The sequence below is a fragment of the Sinohyriopsis cumingii genome, chromosome 4, assembly GCF_028554795.1.
Source record: "Sinohyriopsis cumingii isolate HCF-2022 chromosome 4, ASM2855479v2, whole genome shotgun sequence".
NCBI classification, from domain to species: Eukaryota; Metazoa; Mollusca; class Bivalvia; order Unionida; family Unionidae; genus Sinohyriopsis; species Sinohyriopsis cumingii.
Genome location: NC_142964.1, coordinates 48,452,376 through 48,475,833, shown reverse-complemented (window position 1 = coordinate 48,475,833; position 23,458 = coordinate 48,452,376). Strand labels below are relative to the sequence as shown.

Below are 23,458 nucleotides of genomic sequence, written 5' to 3'. Positions count from 1 at the left end.
TTGACTTGTGAACCTGAGACCATACATATACAAGACCGGGCACAAGTGCATTTTCCCTATATATGCATCTTACCAAGATTGATGTAATACTGGCATGATACTAAAATTGTGCATACATCAGACATGCCGTACATATTTGCAAATTGTTTCATGATGGAAGTGAAGACGTCATGTTTTGTGTAGGTCATGATGTCAGAGTTTTAGATTACCTAAACCTAAAGATGCATGCATGTCAAGCTCATATTGCTAAATTGAATGTGGTACTAAAAGTATGTACTGAAATAAATCTCTCCCTCTGTATACAATGTTTATAAGAGTCGTAATATTGACCTGAATTTGTTTATGACAGCCATAATATTGACCTATTTTTATTTATTGGTATCATAATAGAAAAGTGCACTTTTTTATATGAGTCAAATTGACCTGTATTAGTTTGTGGAAGCCATAATAGTACATGTAACCTGTAATTGGGGGGCCCTGAGTGGCCGAGTGGTCTAAAGCGCTCTTCGTTATGGATCACTGCCATCTCACCTCTGTCTGTGTGGGTTTGAGTCTAGGATTCGACCAATGTGGGTATGTAAGAAAGCTTGCCAGTAGCTTCTCATGGGTCGGTGGTTCTTCCAGGGGTTTTCCTGGGTTCTTCCTCCACCATTAATACTGGCCGCCATGCATAGCCTATTGTGTGCTGAAAAATGGCGTTAAACCCCACAGCAACAACAGCAACAACCTGTAATTGTTTATGAGCAGCACAATACTTACCCATATTTATTTATGGAAGCCATAACAGTGATCTACAGTTGTTATAGGAGTCCTGTTATTGACCCAATATACTGCTCTGGTGGCCTAGTGTTAGAGCGTCCGCCTCGGATGCGGGCGTTCGGGGTTCGATCCCCAGTCGAGTCATATCAAAGACTAACAAAAATGGTACTAACAGACGCCTCGCTTGGTGCTCAGCATTAAGAGGTTATTGTTAGGATTGGTCAGCCTGGTATCGGGATAATGTGACTGGGTGGGCCATCATGCTACATGTCTGCGGCATAATACCCCAGTGCTAGATGTCACAATAAACTGTCACACTACAGACATCGTAGGGATATGACTGAACAATTGTTAAAGCTATGTTAAAAATTAAAAATCTCACACACACAAAGATTGACCCATATTTATTTATGGAAGCCATAATAGTGGTCTACATTTGTAATAGGAGTCCTAATGTTGACCCATATTTATTTATGAAAGCCGTAATAGTGGTCTACATTTGTAATAGTAGTCCTAATGTTGACCCATATTTATTTATGGAAGCCGTAATAGTGGTCTACATTTGTAATATTAGTCCTAATGTTGACCCATATTTATTTATGGAAGCCATAATAGTGGTCTACATTTGTTGTTGTTGTTGTAGGGTTTAACGCCATTTTTCAGCACATGATAGGCTATACATGGCGGCCAGTATTAATGGTGGAGGAAGAACCCGGAAAAACACCAGAAAGAACCACCGACCCACGAGAAGCTACTGGCAAGCTTTCTCACATACCCATATTGGCTGAATCCGAGACTTGAACCCATACAGACAGAGGTGAGATGGCAATGATCTGTAACGGAGAGTGCTTTAGACCACTCGGGGTCTACATTTGTAATAGAGTCCTAATGTTGACCCATATTTATTTATGGAAGCTTTAATAGTGGTCTACATTTGTAATAGGAGTCCTAATGTTGACCCATATTTATTTATGGAAGCTTTAATTGTGGTCTACATTTGTAATAGGAGTCCTAATGTTGACCTATATTTATTTATGGAAGCCGTAATAGTGGTCTACATTTGTAATAGGAGTCCTAATGCTGACCCATATTTATTTATGGAAGCTGTAATAGTGGTCTACATTTGTTATAGGAGTCCTATTATTGACCCATATTTATTTATGGAAGATGTAAATAGTGACCCACATTATAGATAACATAAAGGAACATTCTGACAAGCATATACAGTTATAAGGCAGGGAAGTTCATAAAAATAAGGTATATAGTAATATTGACCCATATTTATCTATGGAAGCCATAATATTGACCCTACTTTATAAATAATGCTAGTTAGGTAAGTTCTGACAAGCATATACAATTATATGGCAAGGAAGTTAGCACAAATAAAATATCTGGTAATGTTGAATCAACTTATAATTGGTTCTCCATAGTCAAGTACTAATTTCACAAATTAAGTGAAATAATGCAAGTTTTGAGCTTCTCCAGGTGACATTTTGGTGACCAGTTTGAATGAGTAAAATAGTCTTATTTGCTGTATATACTCAATCATGTGTCCAACTGCAAACTGCATTGACTCAGATCTGCCATATCATAATGCGCTCTCAGATCTGGTTCCCTGAGGTTTCTTAGGAGAAATCGGTGGAACAAAATTCATGGACCCTAATCTGCAGGTGCATTATGATATGGCAGATCAAGATTTTTGTCGTTTGCAATTTGACTTGACTTTTAAGTGTGTATATACGGTACATAAACATGCTTCTTGTGAGTGTAATATTGGCAATAGCAAAATAACATATGTTGCACATCTGTATAATATAATGTTTATCAAACAATCAATTTAATATACTGTTTATCAAACAAATTTGTGTGACATTCATACTTTATTTACAGAACCATTGCCACCAGAGAATCTGAAAGTACTTAATCAGTCAAAAAGCACAGTGCAGTTCAAATGGGATCCAAGCCCCAACAGTATCCAAGATAAATACAAAGTTTTTGTTACTGGGTTGACAAATTCCTCTTTCATCTTCGAGTCCATAAATCTGACATATACAAATTATACCATTGCTGACCTTAAACCGGGTCAGATTTATAACATATCTGTGATAAGTTATAGTCATGGAGAGCCAAGCAACAAGTCCTTGTCCCTCACAGTCAACACAGGTAAGTTCAGTAGTTCATATTTTTTCCTCAATCTGTTTGATGATGAGAATAACAGTGTATGCTTGGGTTTAAGTATTATGCTAAAAAGAGGGAAAAACTTGTCACGTGTGTCTTTGGATTGGCATTCACCTTGTAATTAGATTTATCAATGTATATAGCATCAATGTCCATGGTATATCTTGGGGGTGACAAATCAGGTGTCGAAGACCAAGGTCAGACAGTGAATTGCCTAATTTTGAAGAGTAAATTGTTAAGATCTGTATGAAGGAGAAACATATTCGGTTTCCATTCATTTATTCTCATAAGATTTGTTACAAAGACTTGGTTTAGTTTATATGTCCAAGGTCAAGGTCACATGGATTGTTTACTCATGTTGCTAGGGCTGCACCAGCTGCAACATCACAAGCTACATGTTTACAACATCTGAATTATTTTTGTGCTGTTGTACATTTTAATGGTGACATTTTTATTTAAAAAATCATTTGATTTCAGTTTTTTCCAGAAATTTTGAGCACATAATGATGTAGATCATTTTCTTTCAGTACCATTATCTCCGTCCGTAGTATCTGTTAAAGCCATGGATAAACAAAGTATGAATATTACCTGGAAACCGGATCCAGATAGTTATCAGGTAAGAACAAACTATGGCGTAGTTTATCAGAAAGCTTTCGTGTATTTATTGAACAATTTATTAAGTTAATAAATATACATTAGGCTCTCACTGACATACTGTAAGAGGAACTACAGAGGTGTACCATGATGTGGATGAGGTCATCTTATACAGGGGATGTTACATGGAAAAATGGAGTCCAACTATTATAATTAAGTTTATGACCATAACTGTTATATCGTAGGCTGTTATACCGACGTACTTTAAAGTGAGGAAAAACTGTAATGTGATCAGTTTATTTCAGATAAATGAGGCTAGAATATACATGTATGGGGATACCACCAAATTAGTGAAAATCATTTAATTATGTGTCAGATTGATTCTTCTCTCAGCTAAAATGTTGTCGTGTGGAGGCTTTATGGTTTTTATTCACAGTTTAGTGTCTACACGATGGTTGCAGTCATGAGAAATTGGTGAAGAAATCGTATAGATTTGGGAACCATGCAACAGTTGTGCTGTATCCAAAATTTGTGTTACAACAATATTTATTATAACAGGGTTTCCCTGTAATTAACTGTTTCAAAATAGATTCTGGCATGTATATGTTTCCTTTGGCTTTTGATTCAGCATGATGGGATGAATCAAGGTCGTTTCAAATATACTCTGGAAAATAGAAGGAAAGTTTCAGTAACAGGATGGCTTACTGTAGTATTCAGTTCTTGTATGAGACCTTTGTTGAAATACTTTAATTCTTCCCATTTGAATTTGCTACCAGTTGTAAGGGTAATGAGAATTCACATCAAGAAGGAGATATGTTAAATCTCAATAATAATAATAATAATAATAATAATAATAATATAAATGATAATAATAATAATAATAATAATAATAATAATAATAATAATAATAATAATAATGCTTTATTTAATGAGGGATGGTCAGTTAGAATATGTATGTATCATGTATCCCTTGAGCCCCTCATTTACCGTAATTTGTTTGTCTTTGTAACTATTTATCTACATTTGTAATGGTTTTGTTGTTAAGGAAGGTATCAGAAAAAAGTTGCATAATGATGGACAAACAGTGTTAGGTCTTGTGTATTAAATTGAAAAGTATCAACCATATTAATTACATAAAAATGATATGTGGTATAATTGATAAGTGATGTGCAATGTATATGCACAAAAATGAAGCAAATGACAATAACATAAAAATCTGTATAAAACTGATACGATTCAGAATCATATTTCAGACATTTAGGATATTCCTCCTTTTGCAGATTTTGCTGTTTTAAAGTGTCTAGATAATTGCTCTAGCCAGACTGTTTCAGACCTAAACTGTTCATTGTTGGGTGTTGAAAGTGTCAAGTGATGTTTTTAATGTGAATTATAAAGAATAGTGACCACAGTTTTAGTAACAAGGTTCTTGTATTCTGAACTATTACAGTTTACTCACTTGTAAAGAAGTAATGATTTTTTAATCATTTATTCTGCAGTATAAAATGGGAGGGGGATGTTCAGTTGAGACTTTGAAAAATAAAACAACCAGAAATGCCAATTATAACTTTTAGTATATATCACTTGAGAATTTCCAAGATGTAATTAATACAATTGTCCTAGTCATTCCTTTATTTCATATACAAATTTCCTTAAACTCCCTAGTGTTTTATCAATATATCTTAGCAATATATTTTTTCGTATAATTTTCCAAACTTCTCTATAATATTCCTAAATTTGGGAGGGGGGAGGACAAGCCAATTATTCTTTCCAATTATGTTTTCAGAAAAAGTTTAAAAAGGACATTGAAGGATTTGTTATAATTGAAGTACTCAGTACAGCTGAGAAGTAGTTTTAATGGATTGTTCATATTTAAATTAATTATTATTTTGCTAAATTTTGTTATTATTAACATTTAATTTGTGTGTTCTTGTACATGAAATACAATACTCAGTAAGTATTTTTAAATTTAACACATTATTGTCCCTCTGTTTTTGTATTGTTTCCATGCAGAATCCAGACCCTTTGTAGCACAGTTGGTAGAGTGTCAAACTCATAATCCAAGGGTAGCAGGTTTGATACCTGCCCAGGCCAAGCTGTCTCAGTACGTCCTTGGAGAACACTTAGCTGCCATTTACTCATTATTGTTGTCAATAACATGTAAAAACCATCCCCGTAAAAACCCCATATTTTTTTCTGTATTTTCAGACCAAATGCCCATTCCCATTTAAATCCCTTTAATTTGGGAATACAAAACTGTGAGGAATGTATAGTGCAACTCCTTATATTTTATGTCATTAAAGTATAGTCAGGTTTTTTTGGGGTCATATTAGTGACAATTTTCAGCAAAGTACAGACAGCCAAAAATGAAAACTTTTAAGTTGTACATTTTTTGGGTCATCTAAATGACATGATGTATGAATGCAAATTAAACCATGAAAGGCTAACATGAAGGTAATCATTTCAATATGTTTGGTGAAATATTTCAGTGATAATGTTTCATTTCCATGCCATATTATATGACAGGAAGAAAAGACAGTAGCAGACAAATTAAGGTTGTACTTATAAACAGGAACTGAGGACTTCATATGCTCTCATAACAATGTGAGTAGGTAATTACTTAAGTTCTTACCTTGTGCTGTAAACTTCCAGCCCACTTGCTCGTAACAAAGTGCTATCCCCATTATGGCACTTAACATAAAAAACATTCTAATGTACTTAATAAAGCCTTGAAATACAGTGTTCAAATGGGATTCATTACCGAAAAATCCAAGTAGAACACTTTAGTAGTTGAAAATTGTCTCTTTATTTCTACTGTAGAGGAAAAAAGATGGTGCCATTTTTCCATCTTAATACTTGACATTTCATTTGAATGAAATCTCATTTTTAGAATATTTACTATGTTTATATTTATGATATAAATTACTTTTGTAAACATCTTATTCTATGTTCTCGTGATATCATGTACAAAGATGGCATAGTGTGATGTAGAATTGTACAATGTACATTGCAGGCCCATGACACAATTGTCTTATGTTAACTCCCCCTCCCCCCAAGTGTCTGTCTTTATACTTGCCATAAAATGATCAATAATGTATTATTTATCAATATTACAAGAACAATGGTCAACACAAAATCAGGGTCTGATTAGTGAGCTCTACTAAGATTTTATATGCATACAGATTAAAAAGCCTTTGTAATTGTTTTAAAATAAAAATGGCCATTTATTTCTATTTTTATTAGACTGGTTATAAAGTTGGATATGAATACAATACAACAGATGGGAAGAGAATAGAGATAAACACCACATGTGCCACAGCAGCTCAGTTGTTTTGTGTTCTGACATCGTTACCAGGAGTACCAGGGCAAGAGTATCTTGTCAAAGTATCTGCAGTGTCAGGGGACATGGCCAGTAATCCCACCACTGTGTTACATACAACCAGTAAGTGCTGTTTTTTTGTCTCACCAGAGAATAAAAAACAGAAATGAGGACACACACACATGCACACACACCCACTCCTTCATTTTAGCACACATACACACTCCTTTATTTTAGCACACATACACACCCACTCCTTCATTTTAGTACACATACACACCCACTCCTTCATTTTAGCACACATACACACACACTCCTTCATTTTAGCACATACACACCCACTCCTTCATTTTAGCACACATACACACCCACTCCTTTATTTTAGCACACATACACACCCACTCCTTTATTTTATCACACATACACACCCACTCCTTCATTTCAGCACACATACACACCCACTCCTTTATTTTATCACACATACACACCCACTCCTTCATTTTAGCACACATACACACCCACTCCTTCATTTTAGCACACATACACACCCACTCCTTTATTTTATCACACATACACACCCACTCCTTCATTTCAGCACACATACACACCCACTCTTTCATTTTAGCACACATACACACCCACTCCTTTATTTTAGTACACATACACACCCACTCCTTTATTTTAGCACACATACACACCCACTCCTTTATTTTAGCACACATACACACCCACTCCTTCATTTTAGCACACATACACACCCACTCCTTCATTTTAGCACACATACACACCCACTTCTTTATTTTATCACACATACACACCCACTCCTTCATTTTAGCACACCCATATAGCTCATGATCTCCACTTATAATGTGAGGGCAGGTGTAGATCCCATATCCCTCACCACAAAAAAAATAGATCTTTCTTTGCTGAATGTGAATAAAATGACTCAAAATTGGTAAATTAAACCTTGATATACCACTCTGATATCATTGAAAACAGCAGTTAGTGTCCAGAAATTTGAATTGTTAGATTTTCTGCTGAAGTTACAGAGTAACTTAATATTGTATTAACTTTATGTGCTCTGGTTTTATTGTAAATGTATCATTTTCACTCCCTTCTTGAAGTTTCAGTAATGGTCTAGATATATTTTACCCAGAATTCTTATTCTCGAGAAGCATGCTCACAAAACATATAAGAATGAAGGCAAAATGAAGACAGTCTCATTGGTACAGTGAAGAAGTCAAAAATATGGAAATCAACAACATTAATATCACAAACAAAGGAATGAGGGATATGAGAGATTATGGCACAACAAAACAGTTTCCCTTAAGAAATTATAAACTCAAACTATTATACAGAAGCCAGTAACCAAAACAAAGATGCTAGAACACGTTGGGAAAATATGGAGGTTTCTTTACTCAGATGAAAGATAAAAATAAAATTCTCTCTGATGTAGACTCTACTTACCATCTACACATCAATTTATGCTGAAGATATCAAAATAAGCTATATAGAATTAAATGTATTTGTTGGCTCCAAACTTAAGATTATCCCTAAAAAGACACATGAAACAAATAGCAAAGAATTATTCCAGCAGGACAGGTAGCTTTTAAACAAAAATGTTGACATTGAGGTTAGCCAATGTGAAATGTCATTTTGACCTTGCATTAATAGCCTTGATGTCCTATATCACAATTATGTGGAATAATTGTAGATTTTTAGCAGTAGCTATATTTGTCACCTAGTTTGTTTAGTGTTTTAGAAATCAGAGAATCTTGGATACGGAAACCTGTAGAAATAAATAGCTACCAGTGGTATGCCCTTGATGTGTTAACTTCATTTCTGTGAAACCTTCTTTATAGTAAATTACCGATAAAAATTTGATTTTGAGTTGAATGGCCTGTCAGGTAGAGTACTATTTATGAATCCTGCAAGCTGAATGTGAACTAGTTTCTTGTCAGTAACAAACAAATTGCCTTTCACTTTTTTGTTTAAAAACATTCTAATGCAAGATCAACAGCTAGGTCACATTGGTTAAGCTATACATGCAAATAAATTGTTTTTGATCCCAGTGGTAGGTTTATATTTGCTTCCTTATCTTTCCAGAGCCAGAACCAATTACAGGTTTAACAGAATTGCCTGGAAACACAACCACTCTTCATTTCAAGTGGAACAAGCCAAGCAATTCAAAGTTTTCAAGCTTTGACATTTACATTGAAAATGGGTCAGGAACTTTGAAGCAGACGCTTGGAGCAGAACACCAGGAAATGCTTTTGACTGACCTGAACATAGGTTCTAAGTACAATGTCACAATCACTATCAGCACAGGGTATGAAGAGAGTGAACCAGTCAAGATGGCTTTCTATACCTGTAAGTTGATCAGGTTTGATAGGAGAAATATTTACTGTCTTATCAGCATTAACAGATAGCTTTATATATATATATATATATATATATATATATATATATATATATATATATATATATATATATATATCACTGTTCAGAAATTTTTGTGTTAAGGATGGCAAAATTTTACACACTAGCTAAGAATCCATGCAGTCCATCATTGTTAATACCATTTATAGTTTGGTGTCCATTTTCTTTCATTGATCTTACTTTGGATATCTGCAAGTGAAGGTCATGACACAGGATTGTACTCTATAGTACCCAGTCATCAATTGAAATTTTACATCAAAAAGTACCCAGACGTCAATTGGAATTGTATATCTAAAAGTACCAATCATCGCTTGTCAGTAAAATTGATAAAGGAAGGTGTATTTAAAAAGTCATTAAATTTACTTAGTTTGAAGATGAAGAGATTACTATTATCAAACTTTCAAAAACAAGTATTTTGTTGAGTGAGTCCATATAACACAGTCATTAAGATCACATTGGTTTTCTGTAAGAGAATGCTTGTTCAACTGATATGTGGCAGGTCATATGCCACTAATGATTCCTAAGGTCTCATACTTTTTCATCATGTATCAGAAATGATTTCTAAGGTCTTGTATGCATTCCATGTATCACTTATGATTCCTAAGGTCTCATATACTTTTTATCATGTAACACTAATGATTCCCCAGGCCTCATATACTTTTCATCATGTAATACTAATGATTCCCCAGGCCTCATATACTTTTCATCATGTAACACTAATGATTCCCCAGGCCTCATATACTTTTCATCATGTAACACTAATGATTCCCAAGGCCTCATATACTTTTCATCATGTAACACTAATGATTCCCCAGGCCTCATATACTTTTTATCATGTAACACAAAAGATTCCTAAGGTCTGTTTATGTTTCATCATGTATCACTAATAATAATAATAATAATAATAATAATAATGTCTTTTTTTAAAGAGGGTAACTCAGTTATGAAATGCAACTAATCTCATACCACTCCGGTGGCCTAGTGGTTAGAGCATCTGCCTCAGATGTGGGAGGTGACAGGTTTGAACCCTGGCTGAGTCATACCAAAGACTTATAAAAATGGTACTAACAGCTGCCTCACTTGGCGCTCAGCATTAAGAGGTTAGTGTTGGGATTGGTTAGCCTGGTGTCAGGATAATGTGACTCAGTGGGACATGATGCTACATGTCTGCAGCATGATGCCCCAGTGCTAGTCTTCACTATAAACTGTCACATTACAGGCATAATAGCGATATGACTGAAAAATTGTTAAAGCTAAGTTAAAAATCCAAATCACAACATACACAACTAATCTCCCTTGAGGCACTCTAAAATAGTATATATACATATATCTTGATGCAGATGTTTCTCTCATGAAAATACCTGTTTAAGTTTACAAATAAATAATAAAACACATGAAAGTAGGAAGATTTAAATGTATATATACATTTTTGTTTCATCTCTCCAATAACTGTTTACAAATGACTTTCAACAACATCTTCATGTATTCATAGCAGTTAATGATCACTTCTGCTTTGATATACCTTGAGGCTATTCTGCAAAAATTGTGGCATGTAGCAAAGTTTACATCAGTATTGTACTTTTTCATAAAACAATATTAGGTATAAAAGTAGAGAGTTGTTCATATACTGAATTTATAAATACGAAAAATTTTTACGTACTTTTTACCAATATGCTAATATAAAGGATGTAGAAGAAACAAGTAATATATTTGAAGAATAACATTGTAATAAATCCAGAACTAAAAATCAACATAGTTTCTTGTTTGTTAATATGTAGGTTTGAAATGCTACATGTACATTTTATTAAAGGATTTATCTGAATCAGCAGACTAAATGTGAGCAGGAAGTGAGTTCCATATTCTTGCCCCTAAATACTGCAGACATCTTTTGAATCGTTTATTGCAAGGTTTTGGTACTTCTAAATTGTTGTTAAAATTTGATCTTAGGTCATAGATAGAAGATGTTTTGTGGAACAACTGAGCCATGTACTCTGAAACATCTCCTTTGATACATTTAAAAATGAGAACTGCTTTCAGATAATTTATGCTCTCATTTGATTCCTGTGGTCTCCTATATTTTTATCATGTATTACTAATGATTCTTAAGGTTTCTTAAACTTCTCATTTCTTTCATCATTTTCTTTCACAGTGCAATTACTATGATTATTAAAATTTGTTGTCAACCACCTTATGTTATGTCCAGTCTCTCCCAGAGTTCAAAGTGCATTTATATCCTTATGCAACAAGTGGCATTGTGTTGGTGATTTCATAATATAATGATGACACCATTTTGAGCTGCTGCTTTTTTTGTTGTGGGCTGAACACCATTTTTCAGCACATGATTGGCTGTACATGGGGGTCATTATATCGGGTGGAGAAAGAACCTGTGAAGAACCACTGAACCAATGGGAACTACTGGCAAGCTTTCTTACATATCCATATTGGTCAAGCCAGAGAATCAAACCAGGGCTAGATGCCAGCCATCTTTAAAGGTTAATGCCTCAGACCACTCAATCATCCAGTGCCCCTCATTTGGGTGATACATTAAGTGTTGATTTTACAAAAGCAGTTATCCATAAAGCTTCATGTTTATTGTTTTGACAGAACATTTTCAAAACAATGTACTACATCAGCAGATCTAGCTCACTCTAATTTGTTAGGAGTAATCAGTAGAACACAAAATATGGATCCAGATCATCTAGCACATACTGTGATGGTAGATCTGGATCTATGTTCTTTGCAGTGGACTTGACATATAAATGAGCATGTGCATACCTGATTGATTCTAGAAGTTTAAAAGTGGAATGAGATGTTAGTTTCACAAACACAGCAAACCTGTGATAAAATAGACCTGTGAATGTTGGTATAAAAACATTGTTGATGTTTTGTCTTTGATTTATTGTGAACATCCTCTTCTTTGCCATTTGATAAACCCTTGAATAAAGCAAGCAACTTTTATTTGTCTTTGTTTACAAAGCATGACACACAAGCATATGTTGCTTTTGTTTTTGTTACTTTAAAACTACCTTTAAAACAGTTACTTTTTTGCACAAAGATAATTCACTACTATTTTGATGTCATTTATATAATGAAATGAAGCTTCATTAAAATTTACCAACTCTAAAGTATTGTAACTTACTGACACTAAAGTATTCTAATTTACCAACTCTAAAGTATTGTAACTTACTGACACTCAAGTATTCAAATTTACCAGCTCTAAAGTATTGTAACTTACTGACACTCCTGTATTCTAATTTACCAACTCTAAAGTATTGTAACTTACTGACACTCAAGTATTCTAATTTACCAACTCTATAAAGTATTGTAACTTACTGACACAAAAGTATTGTAATTTACCAACTCTAAAGTATTATAATTTGACAACTCTATACAGTATTCTAATTTACCGACACTAAAGTATTGTAGTTTATCATATGTATCCTCATAGTCATTTCATTACTTCAGTATTGTATTAACCTCTGGCCTGATACTTACCATATGTACTTGCTTATAAGTCAAGTCTAACTGCTAACTGCCGACCCAGCTATGCTGTCACATAATGCACTGGCAGACCTGGGCTATGCAGTTTGTTTGGAGTGATCAATAGAACAAATATCATAGACCCTGATCTGCCAGCACTTTGACTGAGGGCAGAACAGGATCTGTGTTGTTTTGCATTTGAACCCAATTTATAAGTGAGTATAGATGGTAAATTGTCTTTCTGTTGTGTTCTTTCAGCTCCTCCCACAGTAGAGAGTTTATTTACAAATGCAACAGACATAACTCCTACCTCACTTACTGTCCACTGGGAGAGGCCACAAAATGGCAGCTTTGATCATTATATTCTCTTTATTAGAGCTTCATCCAGCAGTGAAGTGAAAAATGTGTAAGTTTGGATTCTTTCAAGTAGTATTGATGAGAGTTTTGTTATTTTCTTGTGAAAGTAGGGTAAGGTAGCATTTATTTCTAGATGGGCGTCAAATGAAAGAAATACTATTAAATAAAGATGATGCATTTATTTATGTCTGCTTGTCTTGTCAATTACTAGGTGAGTTTAGAGACAATTCACCATCAGAGGCATCAGAGGTAAGATTTTGGGTTACTACCATATATACACACAAGTTGTACCTACTGCATACTGCACAGACCCAGATATACGCTGCTTAATGAACTTAGATATCTGTATCTCTGAAGTTTGTTGGAAGTAATCAGTAGAATAATCACATTGACCCTGATCTGCCAGTCCATTATGCAATGGCAGATTAAGGGCTGTTTTGTTTGCGGTTAGTGAGTAATATACAGTGATTAAAAGGCATTTATCTTGAACATTATTTGCTGCATACATCTGAAATTTTCTAATTATTATAATATTTCAACATGTGTTTTGGGACTAACCATTTCATTTTCGTGTAAGGGGGAAAACATTTTTCTTAAATTATGGCCCATAAATAGTTTGAAATAAAAATTCTTGTTCAGATTTATAGCAAAATAAACCCTTTTTTATATCCAATATATTGCTTTACAAATATTTATTCTCATGACATAAAGTGCAACAAATATCCCGGCTCGAAAGAAAATCCCATACTTGTCACCATCACCTTAGGATAATAAATGGTCAGTCCCTTACTGAAAGTTTGTATTAAATATGCACTGGTTTCCTGTTTTTCCAGCAACAGTCTTATTAATTGCATCAATATTAAGATTTTGTGGTAAATTATTTAAAAGTTATTTATCTTAAATATAAGTAACTGTATTCAAATGAAGCTTTGATATACTATTATAATAGATAATACGTAATGTTTGTACCCTGATGTACTTACATTTCCTGTTTTGTCATCTGCTGAAGCTGAAAGATGCATCAATATAATGCACAGTCAAATCACTTCGTTCGACAGACAAAAGACCACATTCCACAGCCAAATCACTGCGTTCAACAGACAAAAGACCGCATTCCACAGCCAAATCACTGCATCCGACAAACAAAAGACTGCATTCCACAACCAAATCACTGCATTCGACAGACAAAAGACCGCATTCCACAACCAAATCACTGCATCCAACAGACAAAAACTGCATTCCACAGCAAAATCACTGCATTTGACAAACAAAAGACTGCATTCCACAATACAGACAAAAGACTGCATTCCACAACCAAATCACTGCATTTGACAAAAGACTGCATTCCACAGCACAGACAAAAGACTTCGTTCCACAGCCTGATCTCTGCATTCTACATTCAGAAGACCGCATTCCACAACACAGACAAAACACTGCATTCCACAACACAGACAAAAACACTGCATTTCAGAGAACCTTGAAAACATTATGTTCTAACATGGCATCTGATTATTTTCTTTTCCAGAACTATTGAAGCAGATGCAAAAAATGCTACTTTCTCTGTCCTTGAAAGTGGGGAGCTGTATGTGGTAACTATAGCAACAGTATTGGCCAATAAAGAAAGTGACAAACTATCCAGCATGTTTAGAACATGTAAGAGCTTGTGTTATATGTAACACTAATATGGTATAGGATGTTCTTTAAGGCAGCCATTTACTGGCCAGTTAAAAGAGGGTACATTTGATTGCACTGAACTTTGTATGCTAGCGCTTAATTTTTTCCATTGAAATAACTAGATTGTAACTTTATGTTGTTTTACTGGTTCAGAAAGGTGCTCTCCACATTCTTGCAGATTTCCACAAACCTGATTTAAGATTATGGCTGACATGATGAGACAGTGGATTTCATCAATATTTACAGCCTAACTTTCTGTTGTTTATTTGTTGTTAATTATATACATTGACCAGGATTTTTGTGTATTTATGATGACTCAGAAATGCATAGTGCAGTACAGTCAAATGTTTGTATAACGTCTCAGCTAGAAGGGGTTGATATTAAGAAAAGGTCTGTATATACATGTAAATGCTGATTAATTTTTATAAGTGTGGGGCTGATTGTGTTTGACCTTCACTCACAAGCAGTTTTCATATGCAGGTGTTCATGTTAGCTGGATTGACTGTATTATCACATGCTTCTGTTTGTGGTATTTTGTTGAATAATACAGTATTTATGCACTGCTTACAATGTTGAAACTGAACCTGATTCAGTATTTCCCCCAGTATGAACAACAGTATGAGAAGAAGCATAAATATGAAAGAAAATTTCTTTCATGCGTCCAGAAATTATAGCTAGGAGAATTTTTGTTCATTTTCTTAGCTGACTAGAGGTACATTATCTACATTGTTAATGAAGGTTTGAGGGATATGTTTTTTTTATGTTTAGAAAATGTTACAATGCAATAGAAATATAAAACCTGAGGCCTTTATAATCTTTTTTAGTGGATGTGTCCTGAGGTGGGCATTTCTGCCATAATATTGTAAATTGGATTGGATTGAATTGTGTCACTAACATTGATCTGTCCTTTCTAAAAGCTGGGTAAATGCAAAGTTTAGTTTAATAACCACATTTAAATTTGATGTAACTTTTAAAACTTTTTATGCACAAGTTTGTATGTGATTTTGTTATCTCTTCCAACTGCAGCACCAAATCCACCAGAAAATGTGACAGCATCAATTCTCAGTAGCAGACAAGTGAGAGTACAGTGGAAGGCACCTAACGGCAGGGTGGATAACTACACCGTGGCCTTGTCCTCATTGGCAGATGGAAGCAAATGGGAGGTCACTGTAACAGCAAACAGTTACATCTTCCTCAATCTGACACCAGGCACTGCCTATAACTTGACTGTGGTTTCAAACATTGGAGAACTTTCCAGTGACATAATAGCTAGACAGATCACAACAAGTACGATTTTACTGAATTTAGTTTTGTCCTATAGTTTTATTTCTTTATTAATATTTCTTGGTTTGCTTTAGGTTGATGGTCAATTTGGTGCTTCATTAAATACATTTGTTGGTCAGTTTTCATTTGGGTAAATAGTTCTTTAACACTAATTAAAATCACTAACAGTCATATTTTCTCCTTTTCCGTTTGGGATAACCCATATTTGTTAACAATTATAGGCTTTCAGTTTTTGTCTGAATAATGTACTGATGGTGGTGATCATTTACCATACGTACTCACTTATAAATCGAGTCCAACTGCAAAGTACACAGACCTAGATCTGCTGTAGCATAATGCGCAGGTTGATTTGGATCTATGCAGTTCGTTAGGAGTAATAAGTAGAACAAGCAACATAGACCATGATCTGCCAGTGCATTAGAGTAGGGTGTACATTGTAGTTGAATTTGACTTATAAGCCAGTAAACATGGTATTTTCATGCAGTTTCTATTGATTGTGTTTAATTTCTTCTATAAAAAAATACTTCGGTAAAAGCTAACATTTTTTGCTACTAATTTTTTGTCTTTTTATTTTTCTAACACAAGACCTGTACGGTAAGTTAGCCTTTCTCTGGGCTGGGTTTGATACATTAAAATGTACATTTTATGTACGTGAAACCATAAGCTTACATGTTTTGCTTATACTATGTTGCACAGATGCAGATACAGTATGTAGCCATGAATAAGTTTGCAAATTATCTCACACAACATTAGAAAGAATTATATCATCATCTAAATGTAGAAATATAAGATGGGTATTGAGTGCATAGATAAAATCGCCATGGTACTTAATAATCATAAAGTAGTAGTAAATTTATATTGAATGTAATTGTCTGCTGGAAAAGTGGTGCCATGAGCCAAAGATTTGACCCCTAACATGCAAATTATTATTGTAGATCTGTCAAATAAGAGATTCTTGAGTTCTAAAATTGAATAAATATTGGGGATGAGTTGGATAACTAGCAGAATTTCTCCAATATTGGAAAAAAATAGCATTGAAAATTATTCCAGAAATGGGAGACAATGAAAACTTTACAATGAGCAGACAGCATGCAGATTCATATGTTAAAATGCAACGGAAGGCAGACACTTGAAAACATTGCATTTAAATTTATTCATTGATATACAGCCAAAATTTCATCCATAACTGTCAGGTGTAGATACTCATTTGAAGAACAGTAAAAGAATAGTTGTATAAAAAAAACTTAAGTTTTCTCAATGGACAAAGACAATAGAATGACTTCTGAAAACAAAAGCAATTGAACAGAACAATGGCCAAGTACTGGTACAAAAAAACAGTACAGATAAGAAGTTAATTGTTGGGAGGAAATCTAATCAGTCTTTGAGTCTTGAGAGCTTTCGACTCATGAGCGATCATGACACTAAAACAAAGGTGTCAGTGGTAAAGGGAAAACATCTCCACCCTTAATTGGAATGTTGAGTTAACCTTATTGAACTAGTTACTGATTGGAACAAAGTGCTGACTGTTTAGAAGAAGATGATTGAACTAGTTACTGATTGGAACAAACTGCTGACTGTTTAGAAGAAGATGATTGAACTAGTTACTGATTGGAACAAACTGCTGACTGTTTAGAAGAAGATGATTGAACTAGTTACTGATTGGAACAAACTGCTGACTGTTTAGAAGAAGATGATTGAACTAGTTACTGATTGGAACAAACTGCTGATTGTTTAGAAGAAGATGATTCAGCTAGTTACTGATTGGAACAAACTGCTGACTGTTTAGAAGAAGATGATTGATAATGCCATGATTGATGCAACCAGACGCTACTTACATATTTAGGCATTTGGAGTGAACACAAATATTTTAGTGGGTGGGACCTTAACGTAAACTACATAAATCTTGTGCTGACATAAAATTGCAAAACATTATTGTACTGTTTTTTTTTTTTTTAGAGTGGACCATTTAAAGTAAATATTGTGATATTGACCCAGAGGGAAAAAAATGATTTGGGTCTGCTTAATGCTGAGGACTGAATTGAAAAGCAGTTTTCTCGTTATAGCTTTTTCCAAAAATTATGTGAAAATTTGCGTTATCATTGGTATTTGCTCAACCGTGTCCATCATCAATGAAAGAAGAAACTACTTACTGTTTCATAACTAGTTTTCTATGAAGTCAGAAATAATACCGTATTGTAGTTTAACCCTGTCCCACATTAACAAAATATTCTAGCCTGAATAATTATTTTATATGAATAAAAATGTACTTAACAAAACTATAAGAGAATTTGCTGCTAATACTTTACACTTATTGTTGACAGCTATTTGACAAATGATAAGATACACTTTAAGAAAAAGATAAATTTGATAATTTGTATTTTATATAATTACATTTGAACCCATGCTTTCCAATTTATTGACACTGTGCAGTCTGCCTGGAAACTTATTTATAGCCACATACTGAATCATTATATTGATATTTCATGAACATTACTTGCAAGGTATATTTATACACTGGTCTCTGTCAAAGTTAATTCTCCCACCATATACATCCCTTATTATTAGCCCCACTTCACTTTTTCATAATCTAAAAAAGAAAAAAATTCAAGAAAGCTTTATCCATTGATAAGTCAGTTTCTGCTTGTCAAAATATTTACAATGGTGGGTCCTTTGGGTTGTCATTTGAGGAATAGTGTACATCACCATATTTTGAATGCAGGTCCACTGGGGGGATATCATTGGAGAAATAGTGTGTAAATTACCATATCATATATTTTAAACCAGTTTCCATTCAGTTTTTTGCATTTTATATATCTATTCCATATTTTTTGAATTGAATAAAACCATACTAGAATAGAAAATATAATGTTCAAAGACATTAATTACAGGGTAATTGAATCTTTTTACAAGACATTTTGTATTCAATAATGATAATAGTATATTGGAATATATATATATATATATATATATATATATATATATATATATATATATATATATATATATTAGCAGTGTATCAGACAGTATATACAACAATATATAAAACCATACATATTAGCAGTACATCAGACAGTACATATTAGTAGTATATCATACAATACATATAGCACTATATCAGACAGTATATATAATAATATGACAGATAATACATATTAGCAGTATATCAGACAGTACAAATAGCAAGATATGAGACAGTACATATTAGCAGTATATCAGATAGTACATAGAGCAATATATCACACAGTACATATTTCAGTACATCAGACGATACATATTGCAGTAGATCAGACAGTACATATAGCAGTATATCAGAGAATACATATTAGCAGTATATCAGATAATAGCAGTATATCAGATAATAGCAGTATATAAGACAGTATATGTATCAATATATCAGACAACACATGTTTCAGTACAACAGACAATACATATTACAGTATATCAGACAATACATATTGCAGTATATCAGACATAGCAGATAGGTCGTTATTAACTGTGTTATCATCTTTGTTTCCATTTTGCTGACCAGAAAATAAAATAACAAAAATGTGTAGACATGCTGCTTGAAGGGACAGAAACTTAGTTTGTACAATCTGGGGGCTGATTATGTGTACCAGAAAATATATATCCCTATCTTAAAGCAAAACATAGGAGTTAAATTCATGGTAACACATAAATATTACTTACAGAACTTTATATGTTTCCTCAACAAAATGAGAAAGAGTATAGCCCGACAATGTCCCAGTGTCATGGGTGTATAGCCTGATGGTGTCCTAAGTCATGGGTGTATAGCCTGACCATGTTGCAATGTCATGGGTGTATAGCCTGACGATGCCTTAATGTCTTGGGTGTTTAGCCTGTGAGTGTCCCAGTGTAATGGATGTATAGCATGACTGTTACAAAGTCATGGATGTATGGCCTGACATTTTCCCATTGTCATGGGTATATAGCCTGACAATGCCCCGGTGTCGTGGGTAGCCTGACAATGCCCCAATGTCATGGGTGTATAGCATGACAGTGTTGCAACGTCATGGGTGTATGGCTTGACATTGTCCCATTGTCATGGATGTATAGCCTGACAATGTCCCAAAGTCATGGTGTATAGTCTGACAATGTCCCAATATCATGGGTGTATAACATGACAATATTGCAATGTCATGGGTGTATATAGCCTGACATTGTCCCAGTGTCATGGTTATATAGCCTGACAATGTCCCAATGTCATGGGTGTATACATTGTCCCAGTGTCGTGGATGTATAGCCTGACAATATCCAAGTGTTATGGGTATGTGGCCTGACAGCATCCCAATGTCATGGGTGTATAGCCTGACATTGTACCGATGTCAGGGTGTATAACCATGAAAGTTAAATTTGAAACTACCTATTTAAAAATGGCAAATTTCGGAATGTGATTGGTCATAGGAAAAAAGAGATAATCCTATCTTTCTCAGGAAATCACTCAATGCTCAACACAAAAGATGTGCATTGCATGCTTTATTTGTAAACTCATCAGTCTGTAAATGAAATGAGGCAACCAATCACTATGAATATTAGGAAAGATTGTCAAGATATACTTTTATTTTCACTGCCATGGGAACTTAAACAGCAGTCACTGTATGACAACTCAACTGACATAGCCACTGTTATGTAATGTTATAAGTAAGCTTGAATGGGAATCAGCCAGTAAAAGTTTACAATGAGCGAGGTCTTCTGAATTCATTTGCATGAAGATGAATCACTGAATAGTGTTTGACTATTTCTTTATCAATCCATACCTGTATTTCTGAAGCAAATGTTCCAAACTGTTTAGGATATATGTATCTGTGTGACACCTGCATCATATATTAGACTACAGGTATAGATGTACCATTATTTTTTCACAAGTCATCAGTTTCATTGTTTTTCCATTTTTCTGTCAATTCATTCATCCCTTATCCACACTTTTTCTTTTTGGGACAGAACTACAAAACTGCTCAAGATATCTCTTTGAAACTCAGTACTAAGTCAGATTAATGGTCTCTGTATGCCATTGCACCGTTTGTCAGTTAAATAGTCTTAATGTGTTGTTTTTTTTTGTAGCTGTTGATCCATACATTCATCCATTATGAATACTTTTCATAGGCAAAACTCCAAAAATGTTCAGGATACCTTTGTGAAACTTGATACACATTGTCATGGTGCTCAGTTTTGCAGGGCATTTGTATTGAGAAATGTACCACATTAACTGTTTTTGATACAGTTTATAACATACCACAGATATAAATAACCTGAAAAATATACAAATCAGCCCATGTTTGCTAAGCAAATAGCTTGTATCTTTGCATAGATCCATTGTAGATGTGAATTTTTCTTTTATTCTTAACTTTCCTTTAAATATTGAAAAAAAAAATGAGATATATCTACAAAAAGTAATTTTAAAATGTGTATTATCATACGCTGCAAATAGATGCATTAGGTGACTCAGTGGGTAATTGTAAATCAGAAGTATGTCTCTATTATTAGACCCATAATGTGGCATATGCTGTTTCTGAGTGCAGTTATAAGGAAATGTACATTATAGTTATCAGTTGTTGATATTTATTATGTAAATGTGCTTTATAGTTATTGGTTGTTAATATTTGTAAGTAAATGTACTTTATAGTTATTGGTTGTTGATATTTTCCACTGGTGACAAATTTAAAAAGATTATTCAAAGTCTGGAAAGCAACTTAAAAATGCTGATGTCATATTTTCACTGAAATATCCATGCTATTTTTTTAGCTGAACTGCAAAAGTCAAGTTGATATGGCTTTAGTAAGATTATGTTTTATTTTGTATTGAATTTGCTTATCTCACGTGAGCTCATGCATACAGTTTGAAATGTTAAATGATACAGACTGCTTTCTTAATAGAATTATTTATTGGATACATCTAAGTTACCGGTAGTCATTTGGAAATATTTAAATGCACACCATTCCATTGAGCACTTTTTATTAGAAGCAAGAAAGGCATTTTGATTAGAAGGAACAATGGAAATCGATTAAACAAAACAAACTTTGAACAGAAGTCCATAACGGGATTTGTTTAGTGTAAAAGATCTTGTTTACTTCAATCAGATGGATTGAAAGTTGACAAGAAAATGTTTTCTTTTTGAAGGATCATATAATTTAGTTTGTATCATCATACTATCGTCCTCTATTTTTAGTTATACACTGTTGTCAGAGTGGATTTCATTGATGATAATGAACCAATTCTTCATATTAAACTAGTGGTCTATCCATTGTTACGAACATGTTAATTTCAGGTGCAAAACTTTAATCTGTTTAAGATATCTCTTTTTGTATGTTTATTACACTTGGCATCCATTTGCTAGTCACATTGCTTCAGTTTAAGTTTTTGCTTTTGTTCTCATCTGTTTGTTTGTTTCTCCATCATTCACACTTTCATTTTCAAAGCAAAACTTAAAATTCATAGACTTAAATACATGTACACATGATAGACCAGTGGTCATTATGTGGACTTTGTATTTAAAAATTCTTTAGCTTAAATATTTTTTGTCATTATGTTCCTTGGGTTGGCTTTCCATCCATCTGTCTTTCAACTTTTCGTTTCTGGTGCATAACTCCTTACAATTTAATATATCCCTGCAATGCTTGGTGTATTTGCACACAAGTAATCTAGATTTGCTTTGCTGTTGAGATATGATTGCCTTCAGTGTTATTTTAGTCAGGTGATTGATATAGCTGACTCTGCTTGATTTCACTTTCAAACATATAACACTATGTATACTCGCTTATCAGTTGAGTCAAACTGCATACATCAAAGATCCTGATCTGCTAAGGAATGATGTGCCTGCAGATTAGGGTCTGTGTTGTTTATTTTACTGATTACTTGTAACAAACTGCTCAGACCCAGATCTGCCAGCTCAATATATGATGACAGAACTGGGTCTTTGCTGTTTGCAGTTGGACTCATTTCATAAATGAAAATATATGGTAATTGATGGGACTACATCATGATGAACTTTGTTATGTAATACCAGATATTGTCAAGTTTCATTTAAACATTTACTATTGATCAAATATAGTGTAAATGTTGGAAACTTGCATGTACCCTTCCCATGTCAATCAAGGAGGATTGGAAGAGCATAATATTTGTATCCCATGGCTGTCACTGAATCTGTGTTGTATGTAAATATTTTCATGTCTGGAGCATAACACTCAGTATTGGAACACATGTTACCGCTGAAGCAAAGTGTTAAATAAGTCTAAAGAAGGAGAGCACTTGACTGTTGCTTTCAGTAGGAGTTTTTAGATGGGCAGGGAACCAGGTCGATGCATCCTCTTTTGACTGTCATTTTTTCTATGGTTTACAGTAAATATCAAATACTGTATATAT

The 23,458-nt window shown here is 33.9% G+C and overlaps 1 protein-coding gene across 1 annotated transcript in view; it reads left to right on the top strand.

Annotated features, from left to right (window-relative positions):
- The window catches only part of LOC149801126 (tyrosine-protein phosphatase 10D-like), a 155,528-nt gene that overhangs the window by 31,224 nt on the left and 100,846 nt on the right, over positions 1–23,458 (top strand). The window contains exons 3-9 of the mRNA XM_089955151.1: positions 2,650–2,922; positions 3,465–3,553; positions 6,772–6,970; positions 8,954–9,217; positions 13,025–13,172; positions 14,649–14,776; positions 15,824–16,084. Coding sequence (XP_089811277.1) covers positions 2,650–2,922; positions 3,465–3,553; positions 6,772–6,970; positions 8,954–9,217; positions 13,025–13,172; positions 14,649–14,776; positions 15,824–16,084 — 1,362 coding nt within the window. The remainder of the gene's footprint in view (positions 1–2,649; positions 2,923–3,464; positions 3,554–6,771; positions 6,971–8,953; positions 9,218–13,024; positions 13,173–14,648; positions 14,777–15,823; positions 16,085–23,458) is intronic.